At 39.5% G+C, this 18,430-nt stretch overlaps 1 protein-coding gene across 2 annotated transcripts in view; it reads right to left on the reverse strand.

Moving 5' to 3' along the window:
- Window positions 1–18,430, reverse strand: part of card14 (caspase recruitment domain family, member 14) — an 86,930-nt gene that overhangs the window by 49,233 nt on the left and 19,267 nt on the right. For both annotated transcript variants that reach the window (XM_061988042.2, XM_061988041.2), the window contains exons 2-6: window positions 16,903–17,040; window positions 16,504–16,829; window positions 10,895–11,053; window positions 10,692–10,811; window positions 5,596–5,721 (exon numbers count right to left, since the gene is read on the reverse strand). In XM_061988042.2, coding sequence (XP_061844026.2) covers window positions 5,596–5,721; window positions 10,692–10,811; window positions 10,895–11,053; window positions 16,504–16,829; window positions 16,903–17,040 — 869 coding nt within the window. The remainder of the gene's footprint in view (window positions 1–5,595; window positions 5,722–10,691; window positions 10,812–10,894; window positions 11,054–16,503; window positions 16,830–16,902; window positions 17,041–18,430) is intronic.

Below are 18,430 nucleotides of genomic sequence, written 5' to 3' on the forward strand. Positions count from 1 at the left end.
ATACCTACTTTTTGACTCACACCACCCACTGGAACACAAACTGGGCATTATCAGAACCCTACAACACAGAGCTGATAGTGTTCCTACCAGCCCACAAGCCAAAGAGAAAGAGCATAGGCATTTGAAGGAAGCCCTCAAAAGCTGTGGTTACCCCAGCTGGTTGTTTGTGAAAAGTGCATCCAGTTCCAGAAATAACAAAAACAGAGTGAATGAGGAGGGAAAAGGTGACAGACACAAACATATTGTCATTCCATATGTATATATCTGAGAAAATCTGAATAATTTTTAACCAACACAACATCCCAGTACAAGTCAAACCAGGCAACACCCTGAGACAGAGACTAGTGAATCTTAAAAGACCGGACACCGCACACCCAAAAAAAACAATCTGGTGTATGCTATCCAGTGTAATGATGAATGCACTGATTCATAAACAAAACAACCATTAAGCCGATGCATGGCACAGCATGGACGGGCAAACTCTTCAGGCCAAGACTCAGCTGTCTACCTGCACCTCAAGGAGAAACAGCACTCCTTTGAGAACAAAAATGTACAGATTCTGGACAAGGAGGACAGATGGTAAGAAAGAGGAGTGAGGGAAGCTATCCATGTCAAGATTGAAAAACCATCCCTGAACAGAGGAGGTGGTATGCGACACCACCTGTCTCCCACATACAACACTGTCCTTTCAACCATTCCTAAAAGACTCTGCAATTTAGCCTCCAACAAATAACAGGAGTTAGAAACATTCTGGCCCCAGAACGTGCCATTTGTGCCATTTGTTTACAACTGTCTGGAATGCTTACGCTGGGGATTCCGAATATTTTGGACTACTAGTAGTCGATCCACAGTGGTTGTGCCACACAATACCTCAATGATAACGAGGGGAAATTATACTTCAACGACTGTCGTTGCCTTTGACAGTAGGATTGCTCGTTTGCCTCAAAAGTTTATTTTCCCACTATGATAGGGTGAAACCATTCTTGCCCAGAAGCACCCTCCTGGTTTTGGAGTCTTAATAACAGGGGTTTTGGCAACAGCGTCTAGACTAGATCTGACCAATCTAAGTCTCTGAGCACGAACTGATGAAGCTTACTCGGATGAGAGACGAAATGTCATCTAAGCCAAACCAAACAGTCCAGTTGCAATCGATTGAATGCTCTAAGAAGATAATGGCCTGGATGAATGAGAACATTCATAGACACTAAATGTATACTAAATCTAAATGTTAAATGTAAACATAAATGGTGAATGTCTGCACTGCTGACCTGTCTCCGCTCGGGATGGTCTCCTGCTGGCCCCACTATGGACTGGACTCTCACTATTATGTTATATCCACTATGGACTGGACTCTCACTATTATGTTAGATCTACTATGGACTGGACTCTCACTATTATGTTAGATCCACTATGGACTGGACTCTCACTATTATGTTAGATCTACTATGGACTGGACTCTCACTATTATGTTAGATTCACTATGGACTGGACTCTCACTATTATGTTAGATCCACTATGGACTGGACTTTCACAATATCATGCGATCGAACCGAGGATGTCTTTGTGACTTGTGCAGCCCTTTGAGACACTTGCGATTTAGGGCTATATAAATAAACATTGATTGATTGATTGAAGCCAAATTTAAATGTTCAGTCTAAATCTAAATGTTAAATCCAAATCTAAATAACAAATCTAAATCTAAATTTCAGTCTAAATCCTAAATCGATATCCTACATCTAAATGTAAACACGCAATGTTTAATCTAAACCTAAGTGTTGAATCTAAATCTTAAATCTAAATGTGAGCACTAAATGTTAAATATAAACCTTAATGCTGAATCTAAACATGAATGTTAAATCTAAATCTTAAATCTAAATGTTGAATCAAAATCTTAATGTTAGATCCAAACCATAATGTTAAATCTAAATCTTAAATCTAAACTTAAACTTAAATCCAAATGTTTAATCTAAATGTTAAATCTAAACCTAAATGTTAAATCTAAATCTAGATATTAAATCTAAATGTTAAATCTAAATCTTAAATCAACATCCCAAATCTAAATGAGAGCACTGAATGTTAAATCTAAACCTAAATTTCAAATCTAAATCTTAAATCTAAATCTAAATGTGGGCGCTAAATCTCTCGCCAGGTTAAAGATAGATATTTATAGAATGCCAATTTTCCAGTAATTCAATGCCTCAAAGACAGGCCCACATCTCTGCGTCTCAGTGCACAACAAACATAACCTGACTCTCGCAAGGATCTGGGACTTCTCAATAGGAGATGTATTTCAGAAAAAAAAAATCATTGTATGTGATTGGATAAACCACTTGTCCGTTATCTTGAATGACGTGCTACTTCAACCACTCACATCGAAATCAACCCGTGATGCTGATGAGAGCGACGCTGGGAAATCCAAAACAGAACAGCCGACATATTGGATAACGACAGAGCGAAAACTTAGAGAAGTTTTACTGAAACAACGCAGCAATGTCAGTAGACGATCAATGTCGTTTGCGCAAAGAAAATATGTCAGCACACGACTCTGTGCCGCCATTGTTGTTTGAATCAAACAGTCGCTTCGGCGCTACGTCACATCTATGAAATCCCACCCGGCGATCCTGATTGGTTCATTATTTTTTGCTATTTTGAAGGAGTTTTGCCTTCGAACCCCAGACCAGAGCAGGCCCAAGGCATAAGCGTACTAAGCGCTTGCTTAGGGCCCCGCGGCCACCAGGGGGCCCCCAAAAGCAATTAACATAAAATTCTTATTTTTTGCATGTAGGAGTCTGACTGATGATTTCTAAATGATCAAAGATATATTATTGTACAAAAACACAATTTTAGGTCAACATTTTTGCACATTGCTGTTTCAGGTTTTTGTTACCAAAAATAATAAAGTGAATCAGAATCAGCTTTATTGTCCAGTTATGTTTAACACACATGGAATTTAACTTCAGTAGACTGCGCTCTCTTTGTACAAAGTAAACATTAAATATGAACAATTAACTAAAAAATATAAACTAGTAATTAAAGACTAATATGTACAAGACTGATGAGACAAGATGACACTTTTACTGTAAATACAAAGCTTTATCACTTGGACTGTTCAACCCCAGGCCACTCTTGTAGCTGAATGTTTTCTACATTTTAAGATTAGGAACCATATGTGGTACTCTGGACATCATTCGTTCATTCATTGGTATTATTTATGTTCTTAACTGGGCCACCCCCTTATCTTTATAAATGACATGTCATTTGTAAAGACATGCCAGGCTGACAATAGGATAATGTAAACAACACTGCCAGAGCCGCAATGAGTTTATAGTAGGTGTGTGAATGATCAATCAATATTATTGGCAGAAATAGAGGGCCCCAAAATCAAATTTTGCTTAGGGCCCCATGGAGGCTTGGGCCGGCACTGCCCCAGACCCTTGTGTGGAGTTCAGCGAACTACAAGGATCTGGCGAGAGTCAGGTTACAACAAACACTCTTACATATTTCTTACTGCGGAAGAAGGAAACATGACAGATGATTAATGACAAATTAGTGCCAATAAAATTCCATGTTGTTAAAAATGTTAGCTTCAACCGTGTAAGTGTGTTGCATAAAGACATATCTGAAAACAAGACATTCGAGCACCTGATCGCTTCACTGCGTTTGACAAGTAACGGAATTGATAATTACACCGAGGCAGTCTGCATGAATACACCTATTTCTATTTGTATGTGTCTTTCATCATTTTGCTGCGCTGTCCAGAGGTGGGTAGTAACGCGCTACATTTACTCCGTTACATCTACTTGAGTAACTTTTGGGATAAATTGTACTTCTAAGAGTAGTTTTAATGCAACATACTTTTACTTTTACTTGAGTATATTTATAGAGAAGAAACGCTACTTTTACTTCGCTCCATTCATCTTCATTCAGCTCGCTACTCGCTACTGATTTTTATCGATCTGTTAATGCACGCTTTGTTTGTTTTGGTTTGTCAGACAGACCTTCAAAGTAGGATCGATGCATGCCTGCGTTTCACAAATCACATGCAGTCACTGGTGACGTTTGACTCCGTTTCACCAATCAAACAGAGCCAGGTGGTCACATGATTAACAAGCTTATATGAACATGACCTCAACAAAGTTGAGTCGCGGTAAGTAACGTTAGTGGATATTTTGGCTGTCACCGTAGGCTGATGTTAGCTTCCCTGCACTGTCAAATGTACATCGTGTGGGGACATTTATTAACGTACTGCAGCCTCATACACACACACACACACACACACACACAGTCGCACACACACACACACGCATGCATAGAAACACCAATCAGTGTGTTCCCAAGTGCAGCCCACACCCATCAGTTTATGGTTTGCGTAAAGGCTAACTTGTTATTTTCCTTTGTAATCTCTGCCTACTGAGCCTATGGCGCTGTTAGGTTATTGTGGCTCAATTTGCCTTAATTGTTTTTATTTTAGTGTATCATTATTTAATACATTTTATTGTTTGCTCTTGAACGCATCATAATTATCCCCTCAACTCCCCTCAAAATGGATTAACTCGCCGGAATAAAAAAGACAATATAACATACATCCGTAAACGCGGATGCATATGAAAAAGTGCAATGTATTTATCTGTACAGTAACATGTATTTATTTATATCTGCACCTTATTGCTTTTTTATCCTACACTACCATGAGCTAATGCAACAAAATTGTGTTCTTATCTGTACTGTAAAGTTCACATTTGAATGACAATAAAAAGGAAGTCTAAGTCTAAGTCTAAGTTTTAGTTGCTTAAGAGATATTCCTGGCTCTGAAATTGCTCATTGCTATTTTTATGTTTTTGTGCATTATTTGTTGCCGTCATCATTAAACGAACAGGTTACTCATCAGTTACTCAGTACTTGAGTAGTTTTTTCACAACATACTTTTTACTTTTAATATATATAAATATTTGGGTGACTACTCCTTACTTTTACTTGAGTAATAAATCTCTAAAGTAACAGTACTCTTACTTGAGTACAATTTCTGGCTACTCTACTCACCTCTGGCGCTGTCACATATGAACATTACATTGCTGTAAACAATGCGATCACTGTATATCCAGTAGAGTCTTGATACCAATCCTTGACTCAGCCACAGACAAATAAGTATTAGGCCTCTGCGTTTTTGTAATTCTCCATCTGTTTTGCTGTGTAGAATAATGTCTGGAGCACGAGATAGTTCGACATGTCTGGGAACGCGACCGACGAATCACTCGGGAAAACTTTTTTTGATAACATATACTGAACATTTCTGTAGTATAATTTGATTGTTTGCTCCTTTATGCTTTTTAATGGTAAGATCTAGGCCCCTTACATACTCAGATAGTTTGCACAGTGTTTGGTACACGGTAGCCTTATTGGTTTGGTTGACCACCACTTTGTTCACTGAAAGTAAACCAGTCAGAAAAAATCACTTGACTGAATGCAACCTATACTTTGTTTGATTGGATGAGAAGAATCACAGGCTCTTAGTGCATACTGCAAAGTGAGGCGTGTGATTGATCACAATTATAGTTCAATGCAATACAAAGGGCTACATTGTTTCCCCTTTCTTACTTGGTCTCTTTCCGTTTGCAACTCTCTCATCTGGTTCTGGATCACAGTGCTCTTCTGTTGGTGCATGTTACAGTCCAGGGTCAGCTGATGCACTTGGACGGTCAGACCTTCACTCTGATCCAGAAGCTAAACAACAATACACCAAAATTATCAATGTAGCATGGGGGAACGTGTACACAAAATAGGATGTCAACATTCAAGCACAATTGACCACACACAGAAACCACAATCATATAGAACTGGCAACGAAGGTGTTGGCACAACCATTCTTCAAACCATACTCAGTCAAGCAGGAGTACACGGTTTATTTTAAGGTCACTTTGGAAAAACAAAACACCCAACCTGGAACCATAAACCCACACTGTGGTACCACTAATGACATTATTTTAAAGCAGCATTTATTTTAAAAGCTGTGGACTCATAATTATTTTACCACATGGTATAGGGTTAGACCAGTGGTCGGCAACCCAAAATGTTGAAAGAGCCATATTGGAGCAAAAATACAAAAAAAAATCTGTCTGGAGCCGCAAAAAATTAAAAGCCATATTACATACAGATAGTGTGTCATGAGATATAAATTGAATTAAGAGGACTTAAAAGAAACTAAATTACCTCAAATATAGCTACAAATGAGGCATTATGATGCAATATGTACATATAGCTAGCCTAAATAGCATGTTAGCATCGATTAGCTTGCAGTCATGCAGTGACCAAATATGTCTGATTAGCACTCCAACAAGTCAATAACATCAACAAAACTCACCTTTCATGCACAACCTTAAAAGATTGGTGGACAAAATGAGACAGAAAAAAAAGTGGCATAAAACACGTCCTCGAAAGTCGGAGAAAGTTATACATGTAAACAAACTACGGTGAGTTCAAGGACCGCCAAAATTAGTAGGACAAAACGGCGCTAGCCAAATACTCGAATCAGTGAAGCATGTTTAATATAAACAGTGTGCTTTATAACAATTAGGGAGGTTTGTGTCATGTTTGTCCTCCTACAGAAGCCATATTAAAACAAAAAATAGATTTTTTTCCCCTCATCTTTTTCCATTTTTCATACATTTCTGAAAAAGCTCCAGAGAGCCACTAGGGCGGCGCTAAAGAGCCGCATGCGGCTCTAGAGCCGCGGGTTGCCGACCCCTGGGTTAGACGATATGGGCTGAAATCCATATTGCAATTCCACCCTCTTGGATAACGATACATAACACGATATTATCTTTGGCATATAAATGGTAATATAACCATTTAAAACAAGTTGCATGTTGCTCCTCCCTTGGCTGCTGACGTTTGATGGTACGGTATTTTTTACGGTAAATAATTCCAAAAATCCCCATAATGTAGGAAAATTTGATTGAATCCTTAAATAAATGTATTTTAGTATCCAAACTGAATACATTCTGCAGTCATAATATCATCAAAAGGTTCAGAGAATCTGGAAAAATCACTCAATGTAAGCGGCATGGCCGGAAACCAACATTGAATGACCGTGACCTTCGATCCCTCAGACGGCACTGTATCAAAAACCGACATCAATCTCTAAAGGATATCACCACATGGGCTCAGGAACACTTCAGAAAACCACTGTCACTAAATACAGTTCGTCGCTACATCTGAAAGTGCAAGTTAAAGCTCTACTATGCAAAGCGAAAGCCATTTATCAACAACATCCAGAAACGTCGCCGGCTTCTCTGGACCCGAAATCATCTAAGATGGACTCATGCAAAGTGGAAAAGTGTTCTGTGGTCTGACGAGTCCACATTTCAAATTGTTTTTGGAAATATTCGACATTGTGTCATCCGGACCAAAGGGGAAGCGAACCATCCAGACTGTTATCGACGCAAAGTTCAAAAGCCAGCATCTGTGATGGTATGGGGGTGCATTAGTGCCCAAGGCATGGGTAACTTACACATCTGTGAAGGCACCATTAATGCTGAAAGGTACATACAGGTTTTGGAACAACATATGCTGCCATCTAAGCGCTGTCTTTTTCATGGACGCCCCTGCTTATTTCAGCAAGACAATGCCAAGCCACATTCAGCACGTGTTCAAAACAAAAATGTGTGGCGCATTATGAAGCGTAAAATACGACAGCGGAGACCCCGGACTGTTGAATGACTGAAGCTCTACATAAAACAAGAATGGGAAAGAATTCCACTTTCAAAGCTTCGACAATTAGTTTCCTCAGTTCCCAATCGTTTATTGAGTGTTGTTAAAAGAAAAGGTGATGTAACACAGTGGTGAACATGCCCTTTCCCAACTACTTTGGCACGTGTTGCAGCCATGAAATTCTAAGTTAATTATTATTTGCAAAAAAAAAAAAAAAAAAAAAGTTTATGAGTTTGAACATCAAATATCTTATCTTTGTAGTAAATTCAATTGAATATGGGTTGAAAAGGATTTGCAAATCATTGTATTCTGTTTATATTTACATCTAACACAATTTCCCAACTCATATAGAAACAGGGTTTGTACATCAGTCGAGGAAAATGAGCAAACTACATAAATAACATCCTGTAATTTGATTTTGATATTATTTTTGTATCTTGATACATTGAAAATTAACACCAATTTGTTGAACTGATGAACATTTTTACATAATTTATTCAGAAAGTATAAATAACGACAAATAAATGTAGAATACTATTAACCGCAACATGTAAGTGTAAAAAAAAAAAAACCAACAACATCATGATTTGTACATTTTCAGAATGTGCCTGTTCTTTTTTTAAACAAAGAAAACAATCTGAAGTTGTCTTTATTTTTAAATTATCGTGCCGGGATTATACTAGTCCGGCCCATTTAGGAGTAGATTTTTCTCCATGTGGCCCCCCATCTAAAATGAGTTTGACACCCCTGCTCTAGACTCTTATTAATCTACTTGCAAACTTACTGTTCATAGCTGGTTACTATATGCTGCAGAGGTGGGACCAAGTCATTGTTTTGCAAGTCACAAGTAAGTCTCAAGTCTTTGCCCTCAAGTCCGAGTCAAGTCCCGAGTCAAGACAGGCAAGCCCCGAGTCAAGTCCAAAGTCAAAACTGGAAAGTCTCAAGTCAAGTCCTACGTCCTGCATTTTGAGTTTCGAGTCCTTTCAAGTCCTTTTAACCAGAGACTAATATATTAACACAGATTGTGTATGCTTTTCAAATGCTGTATTTATTTATTAAAACAAGTGCATTTTAAATTGCAGGAAAGAAAATTGTGCTGACATTGCACTTTATAATAGCACTATTAACCAGTCATTTTAAACATTAACTCATTCCTTTACAGAACAAACACATTGAAAAATAAAGTGCAAATGTACTTATTTGTACAAAAGTGTTAACATTGAAAAAACATGACATATACGTGAACATAACAAAAAAGTTGTACTTTTTATATGTCAGGGCCCTATGCTGCATTGCATTTGCAAAAGACCAAATTAGCCAAGAGTCTGTCAGTCATTTGTGCACGATGGGGGCGTAGTATGATGCCACCATGGCTGAAAACTCGCTCCACTGGAGCACTGGAGGCAGGCACTGCCAAGACTCTCATGGCCACTCGGAACAGTGAAGAAAGAGTCTTCATGTTCAATGCCCAGAACAAAAGGGGGAGAGAGTTTTTTTGGGTTGGTGCACTACTTGTAAGTGTATCTTGTGTTTGTTATGTTGATTTAATTAAAAAAAAAAAAAAAAAAAAAAAAATTCTTGTGCGGCCCGATACCAATCGATCCACGGACCAGTACCGGGCCGCGGCCCGGTGGTTGGGGACCACTGAGGTAAACAACCAACAGTATGTCAGAAAGCTAGCTAAAACGGTACACATATTCATAATATAGTATACATTTTAACTGACCTTTATTTTACTATTTTTGTCTTTTTTTTAGGTGGCTAAAATACGCGGTACTGCTGACCGCCGTCTAACGTTACGTGTGATATATTGACTAACGCAACCCTGCTTAAAAAAATCACTGAATAAAAAGTATGAATAAGGTAGTGAACTGCAACAGATTCCCGTGTTTGCAATAACGTTATAACGTTAGCAGTGAGTTTACAGCCTCACTGATTTAACTACACAGCAAATAAAAGTCACGTTACTTAGCCAATAAACGTTATCTTACATTCAAAACTTACCGTTCTTTGTGCATCTTCAAATGCCAGACGAAGTTGGAAGTTGTTGCCTCTCCATCAGTAATTTTCGAACCGCATGTGTTGCATACTGCAAACTGTTTTGTGTTGACCACCTCGTAATTTTTATACCCAAACAAAATTATTTTAGGCATCATTTTTTGTTCACTGGCGTGTGGTTTGGACATGTCTTCTTCCTTGGTTGTCCTGCAATTTGATTGGATGAATGCTGTGTGATGAAAACAAAGTAGATCTAATTTGATTGGCTGTTGTACTGACAGCACACCAGCTGACACACGCAACGCTGATAGACAAGTACACAATGAAAAATACGGAGCGCTCCCGAATAACTTTTTCATCTTTGGGTTTTGGGGAAAGTAGCAAGTCATGTCAAGTCATGTCAATTCAAAAGGCTCAAGTCCAAGTGAAGTCACAAGTCATTGATGTTAAAGTCTAAGTCGAGTTGCAAGTCTTTTTACATTTTGTCAAGTCGAGTCTAAAGTCATAAATTCATGACTCGAGTCTGACTCGAGTCCAAGTCATGTGACTCGAGTCCACACCTCTGCTATGCTGTAACACAGTTCCAGCTCCACATCTCTTAAAGTGTACTTAGCACTTACTGTTTTCAAGGTTGGTTAGCATGGCCTCTTGTCTCCTCTCGCTCTCTTGCTTGGTGTGTCTATCCTCTAGCTCAATGGTTCTCAAAATCTCTTCACCAAGTACCACCTCAGAGCTGGAGCTAGCCAGTACACTTTAGCTGCACTCGCTATCTCCAGCTTGTCGCTCTCAGTTTTCCAGAATACAACAGGAATTTAGAGATTTCACCATCAAAAGCTTCAGAGAATCTGGAGAAATCACTGCACGCAAGCGGCAAGGCTGAAAACGATCCCTCAGGTGGTACTGCATCAACATGCATTATCCCTATTGTGTCGATCGTATATCGTTTACATCGGGCAGTACCACGTGGCCACAATCACAACACTCACATCTTGATTTTCTTTGTGCAACTTTTCATTCTCTTCTCTGGAACAACTGAGCTTCTCCACAAGCTCCGCCTGGCAGTCAATCACCTCGGCTACGTCATGGGGCAGAATGGCCTGTTGAACCTGAGAAAGTGGGAGAGTAGAAATACAAACGTGACAGCTGAAATAGCGATGGACTATTCAAAAAGTTTATCCATTTGTCTTACCGGGTTTAGTTTTTCTATCTTTATCAGCTGAAAGCGTAGAGTCCTCACTTCTTCTTGAAGTTGGGAGGCTTCAGCCAGAGGGACACATCTAAGAGAGCGCCGTTTTTGGAAGTCGCTATCCGCCTGGGCCTTCTGCAGTTCTGTTTGAAGCTGATATGTCTGCCATTAGACACAAGAACTAAACATGAACATGGTGCAATATTAATACAGCAACATCTAAGTACAAACCCCAAAACCAGTGAAGTTGGCACGTTGTGTAAATGGTAAATAAAAACAGAATACAATGATTTGCAAATCCTTTTCAACTTATATTCAATTGAATAGACTGCAAAGACAAGATACTTAACGTTCAAACTAGTAAACTTTGTTATTTTTCGCAAATATTAGCTCATTTGGAATTTGATGCCTGCAACATGTTTCAAAAAAGCTGGCACAAGTGGCAAACAGACTGAGAAAGTGTCATGGCGGGGATTTATTACGACACATTTTACGGCGGGGATTATTTTCCCGAGATGCAAACGAACTTGACTGGACATGGCGTGCAGGTAAAAACATGATTTAATCTTAACTCAAAAGCTACGAAAGGGTACAAACAAAAGGCGCTCACAGCGGAGGCACAACTTAACGCAGGGAACAAAACTAACCCTGAGGCAGAACTATGGACATGAAACAAAAAACACTTACTGTAACAAGAAACGAGCATGAAAAGAGCAGCATGAACTATGGCATGGACAGAGTAATCAGAGTAGCACATAGCAAGAACAGAGTATCATACAGAGTAATGTCGCCAGGCCGACTACCTGGCAACTACAGGTTTAAATAGTCTCTTCGTGATTAAAAACAGGTGCGTGAGTCCAACACATGAGACAGGTTTTGTGAACCAAACAAGGGAGGGTAAACAGGACCTAAAAGAGTCTTAAACAACCAGAAAATAACAAAACAAAACATGACCACAGAACATGACAGAAAGTTGGGGAATGCTCATCAAACACTTATTTGGAACATCCCACAGGTGAACAGGCTAATTGGGAACAGGTGGGTGCCATGATTGGGTATAAAAGCAGCTTCTATGAAATGCTCAGTCATTCACAAACAAGGATGGGGCGAGGGTCACCACTTTGTCAACAAATGCATTGACAAATTGTCCAACAGTTTAAGAACAACATTTTTCCACGAGCTATTGCAAGGAATTTAGGGATTTCACCATCAAAAATTTCAGAGAATCTGGAGAAATCACTGCACGCAAGCGGCAAGGCTGAAAACGATCCCTCAGGCGATACTGCATAAAAAAGCAACATCAGCGTGTAAAGGATATCACCACATGGGCTCAGGAATACTTCAGAAAACCACTGTCAGTAACTACAGTTGGTCGCTACATCTGTAAGCGCGAGTTAAAACTCTACTATGCAAAGCCAAAGCCATTTATCAACAACACCCACAAACGCTCCATCCAACCGCTTTGCTGGGCCCGAGCTTATCCAAGATGCATTGATGCAAAGTGGAAAAGTGTTCTGTGGTCTGACGAGTCCACATTTCAAATTGTTTTTGGAAACTGTGAACGTTGTGTCCTCTGGACCAAAGAGGAAGAGAACCATCCAGATTGTTATTGGGGGGGTATAGCTCGGTTGGTAGAGTGGCCGTGCCAGCAACTTGAGAGTTCCAGGTTCGATCCCCGCTTTCGCCATCCTAGTCACTGCCGTCGTGTCCTTGGGCAAGACACTTTACCCACCTTCTCCCAGTGCCACCCACACTGGTTTAAATGTAACTTAAAATTGGGTTTCACTATGTAAAAAGCGCTTTGAGTCACTAGAGAAAAGCGCTATATGAATATAATTCACTTCACTTATAGGCGCAAAGTTCAAAAGCCAGAATCTGTGATGGTATGGGGGTGTATTAGTGCCCAAGGCATGGATAAGTTACACATCTGTGAAGGCACCATTAATGCTGAAAGGTACATACAGGTTTTGGAGCAACATATGTGGCCATCCACTTTTTTCATGGACGCCCCTGCTTATTTCAGCAAGGCAATGCCAAGCCACACTCTGCACGTGTTACAACAGCGTGGCTTCATAGTAAAATAGTGCGGGTACTAGACTGGCCTGCCTGTAGTCCAGACCTGTCTCCCATTGAAAATGTGTGGAGCATTATGAAACCTAAAATACCACAACAGAGACCAACTTAAGCTGTACATCAAGCAAGAATGGGAAATAATTCTACCTGAAAAGCTTCAAAAATTGGTCTCCTCAGTTCCCAAACGTTTACTGAGTGTTAAAAGGAAAGGCCATGTAACACAATGGTAAAAATGCTACTGTGCCAATTTTTTTGCAATGTGTTGCTGCCATTAAATTCTAAGTTAATGATTATTTGCCCCAAAAAATTGTTTCTCAGTTCAAACATTAAGTATCTTGTCTTTGCAGTCTATTCAATTGGAGACAAGTTGAAAAGGAGTTGAACATATTTGTATTCTGTTTTTATTTACCATTTACACAATGTGCCAACTTCACTAGTTTTGGGTTTTGTAGTTGCAGTTTCACACACAAATTTCATCGCGGGCTGCAATATTTTGGCAGCCGAATAAAAATGGGTTATGACAGAAAAAGGTACAGTGAAAGTGTATGGGACGCAAAATTAACCCCATGGCCTTGAGAGGCTTACAAAATGTACATGGAGGATCTTGGTAACAAAAAGGATACTTTTATGGTCGCGGTAAGTGTGGAAATGTTGGTTGAAAATGTTTTTCACTAATGAAACGTGTATTGATGATACTTGCTAAATTTAAGGCTTGAGTGTTGGATTTGCTTTATAAAATTATTTATGTTTTCTAATATTAGCCCAATTTTGTTTTCTTCCGGTTACGTAGATGTATAGCATCTTTGTAATGTTGCAAGTGTCATGTAGCAGTTGCCATAACAACACAAATGCAAACCTACTGTACTGATATCTATTATATAAATATCAAGATTCAAGATGATTTATTGTCAATTCTTAACATGCACAAGACACATAAGAACTGAAAAGTATATTTTCGGCACAGTCCCACTAAGAGCAGACATACGTTACAGGGAGACAAGACAAGACCGCCGACGACACAGCCATTTTTACGGCGCTCCTCGAGAAATATGCATGAAGCAGCTGTCAATTACCAGGGAGCCAAACACTAAGGACCTGATCTACCAAAGGTTTGCATGTACTAAAACACGTGCAAACTTGATAGCACACTCAATGCAGATCTACTAAGCTTGTACGCAAAGGATTGTGTCTCTTAAAAGGGCAAAATAGAGAGTGCAATCCATTTAACGTATTTGTCTTCATTTATATGACATCACGTCCTGTTGCAGACTAAACACTGGCTCAAACACTTGGCGAGGAAACAACCACTCAAGGAGTACTCAGAGCAGACTCAGCCAAACTGCCTCTTGGTAACAATTTTCAACGGCAACAAAGCAAGCATGCCAGAAAGAAACTGCCTGAATGTGTAGTAAGGATCCACTATTCCAAAATGCAGTACCTTGATGCTAATTATATTGGCTTTGCCATAGACATGCTACTCATTAGCATCATTGAGTCTATCTGTGTTGGTCTTGCGATGAGTTGGCGACTTGTCCAGGGTGTACGCCGCCTTCCGCCCGAGTGCAGCTGGGATAGGCTCCAGCGACCCCGAGAGGGACAAGCGGTAGAAAATGGATGGGGTTTACCTACAAATTTGGTAATCAAATCTACTAAGATGCACATTATAATCAAACAGCAAGTATGTAATAAATGGAATACTTACAGTATTAACACTTTGTAGGGCACAACAAAATAATTGACACATCCAACTTCATGGGAAAGACTACTTCCTAGCTCGGCAACACACGGTAGCCGACACATGTAAAGTCTACTATATAGTACTTGCTAATGATACTTTATTAAGAAAACAAGATATAACAGTTAGACAGTACAGTTATCATGATCAACTCCTGTTTAAATGTTACATTAAAAAATTAGATTTTATGAATAAACAATTAACATTTGTTGACACACAACCATACCGGAAGTTGTTACCGTTGAGTACAGGTATTGATTACTAGGTACTGAGCCTTTCTTGTATATTACTGAAGTCATTTACAAAAGGTAACAATTGTAGGCTGTAGGCTACTAGGAGCTAGCAGCTACACAACAACTTAGTACTCAATAGCACACAAGCTAGACATACGTAATACAAACCCCAGACCAGTGAAGTTGGCACGTTGTGTAAAAGGTAAATAAAAACAGAATACAGAATGCTAATCCTTTTCCACCTATATTCAATTGAATAGACTGCAAAGACAAGATATTTAACGTTCGAATTGGAAAACTTTTGTTATTTTTTGCAAATATTATTGGAATTTGATGACTGCAACATGTTTCAAAGAAGCTGGCACAAGCGGCAAAAAAAGACTGAGAAAGTTGAGGAATGCTCATCAAACACTTATTTGGAACATCCCACAGGTGAACAGGCTAATTGGGAACAGATGGGTGCCATGATTGGGTATAAAAGCAGCTTCCATGAAATGCTCAGTCATTCACAAACAAGGATGGGGCGAGGATCACCACTTTGTGAACAAATGCGTGAGCAAATGGTTGAACAGTTTAAGATCAACATTTCTCAACAAGCTATTGCAAGGAATTTAGGGATTTCGCCATCTACAGTCCGTAATATCATCAAAAGGTTCAGAGAATCTAGAGAAATCACTGCACGTAAGTAATGATATTATGGACCTTCGATCCATCAAGCGGTACTGCATCAAAAAACGACATCAGTGTGTAAAGGATATCACCACATGGGCTCAGGAACACTTCAGAAAACCACTGTCAGTAACTACAGTTGGTCGCTACATCTGTAAGTGCAAATTACAACTCTACTATGCAAAGCCAAAGCCATTTATCAACAACACTCAGAAACGCAGTCGGCTTCGCTGGGCCCAAGCTCATCTAAGATGGACTGATACAAAGTGGAAAAGTGTTCTGTGGTCTGACGAGTCCACATTTCAAATTGATTTTTGGAAACTGTGGACGTCGTGTCTTCCGGAACAAAGAGGAAAAGAACCATCCTGATTGTTACAGGCGCAAAGTTCAAAAGCCAGCATCTGTGATGGTATGGGGGTGTATTAAATATCTTGTCTTTGCAGTCTATTCAATTGAATATAAGTTGGAAAGGATTTGCAAATCATTGTATTCTGTTTTTATTAACCATTTACACAACGTGTGGGTTTTGTGACTATCAGTTGTCACCAAAACAGAAATTAACACTCCATTTCGAAAGCATAAATCTGTCATAAGATTGTCTTCATACCGAGCATTGTTCTCTGAGTAATTTCACTTGATTAAACATTTTCTAACATTCTGCTCTAAAAATAATAAAAGTATGTACTATGGTTTTTGCTAATATTGTATTTGGTTAATATCGGTATTGGCCAAGCCCTGCAATGAGGTGGCGACTTGTCCGGCGGAATGCAGCTGAGATAGGCTCCAGCACCCTCCGCCACCCCGAAAAGGACAAGCGGTAGAAAATGGATGGTATTTGCCAATATCGGTATCGTATCAAAGTTGAAAAAGGACACTTGTAGACATTAGTCATGTTTACAAACCTGCAGGTTGAGGTCATGGAGGCGCATATTCATGGTCGATTTCTCCTCGATGGCTGCAGTGTAGCGCATGTACAAGTCGCACTTTTCGTCCTTGAGGTTGGTGACTTCCCGTTGCAGCGTGCTCACGTGTCTCTGTAGGCGCTCATACTCAGCCTGAAGGCGTCTGGAGTTCTCCTCGCGCTCCATAACCAGCTGGATCTCAGACTCCAAGGAGGCACAGCGAGTGTTCATTTTTCCACTTTCGCTACGAGCTTCCTGAAGCTCATTCTGCATGGCAGTGACTGCTCGGATAAGGTACTCGGTCAGTTCTGAGTACTTTATCAGGCCTGTTGGGGAGGGTCAAACATAAGTCGAGACATATCGTAGATCTTTTTCCATGAAAGTGTTTAGGTAACAAACCACTGAATCTTGACGGTTCAGAGCTGGGTTTGCGTCCTGTAACTTGAGTGTACAAGGTCGGGTAGTGGATCATCAGGCTTTCCAGTAAAGCCACAGCACCGTTTCTACCCTGCGTTCGAAGTAGATCCATCATGTGGCCTGGAAACATTTCAACATTTTTATAATGTATTTTCCTTTCAAAACCACGAGTGTAGTGTTGGTCAAGTCAAATACTTTTGCGATGTTCGTCGTAAAAAGTCTATTGATAAAATGATGCAACACCTACAATTACATTTCCAAAAAACGTGTCAGTAAGTGCCATTGTTTTCAAGAAATTAAAGTATCATCGCTTTGATATTAGTTACTTTTCTCTATTCTTTTTGTATTAATAAACAAGCTAAAACAATTGCTGTGTCGTTAGAATTATATTCAATTGTTGGAATATATTTCAAATATCAGGGGTCTCACAGATGTACAAAACCCAAAACCAGTGAAGTTGGCACGTTGTGTAAATGGTAAATAAAAACAGAATACAATGATTTCAACTTATATTCGAATGAATAGACTGCAAAGACGAGATACTTGTGGGCTCTGTACCAAGGATGTCGTTGTGGCTTGTGCAGCCCTTTGAGACACTTGTGATTTAGGGCTATATAAATAAACATTGATTGATTGATTGATACTTAATGTTCGAACTGGAAAACTTTGTTATTTTTTGCAAATATTAGCTCATTTGGAATTTGATGCCTGCAACATGTTTCAAAAAAGTGTCACAAAAGACTGAGAACGTTGAGGAATCATACCTGCCAAATACTCCGGTTTTCCCGTAATTAGTACGGTTTTCATCAACCTATTCCGGGTTACGGTTGCAGTGATAAAAAATACGGTTTTTCATTCATTAAAAAAAAAAAATGTTTTTAAAGTTTTATTCACGAAATCGCGTAACAACAATGACAATCGACACTGCTTCCCGTAACTTCCTATCGAGCCATTCCGAATGCCATGCGTGAGGCTATTTATAGCACCGCTGCCAAGCACGAGGCACCAGTTGCCATTGTTTCCAAACGAGCGAACGATCGTGGAATCAGCCGGAGAAAAATCGCAAACGAGTCTTAAACCGAAAAGAAAACTGCAGTCATTCCGTGAAGAATATACAAAAGCCTATCCGGGAATAATTATCCGTTCCAAAAAGGGTGAAAACTACGCGAATTGCACCTTGTGCAGACAAGATTTTTCGATCGGACACGGAGGAATTAGTGATGTCTAAGACCACGTTGGGACAAAAAAACACAAGTCTAATGCCGTTGCTAGCGATACAAGTGGAAAACTTTCAACGTTTTTCGTCGCCCAAACAGATTCTTTGGATGTGATAAATGCCGAAGTTTTATTTACGGAGGCAATAATTGAGCATGGACTTCCAATCGCACTGGCTGATCACATGGGACAGTTATTTCTGAAAATGTCTCCCGACTCGAAAATCGCCAAAAAATATGGATGTGGTCGAACCAAAACATCAAACATTATTCAGTGTCTTGGAACAGAATCCTCA

Source organism: Nerophis lumbriciformis, linkage group LG27, assembly GCF_033978685.3.
Source record: "Nerophis lumbriciformis linkage group LG27, RoL_Nlum_v2.1, whole genome shotgun sequence".
In the NCBI taxonomy this organism is placed as follows: domain Eukaryota; kingdom Metazoa; phylum Chordata; class Actinopteri; order Syngnathiformes; family Syngnathidae; genus Nerophis; species Nerophis lumbriciformis.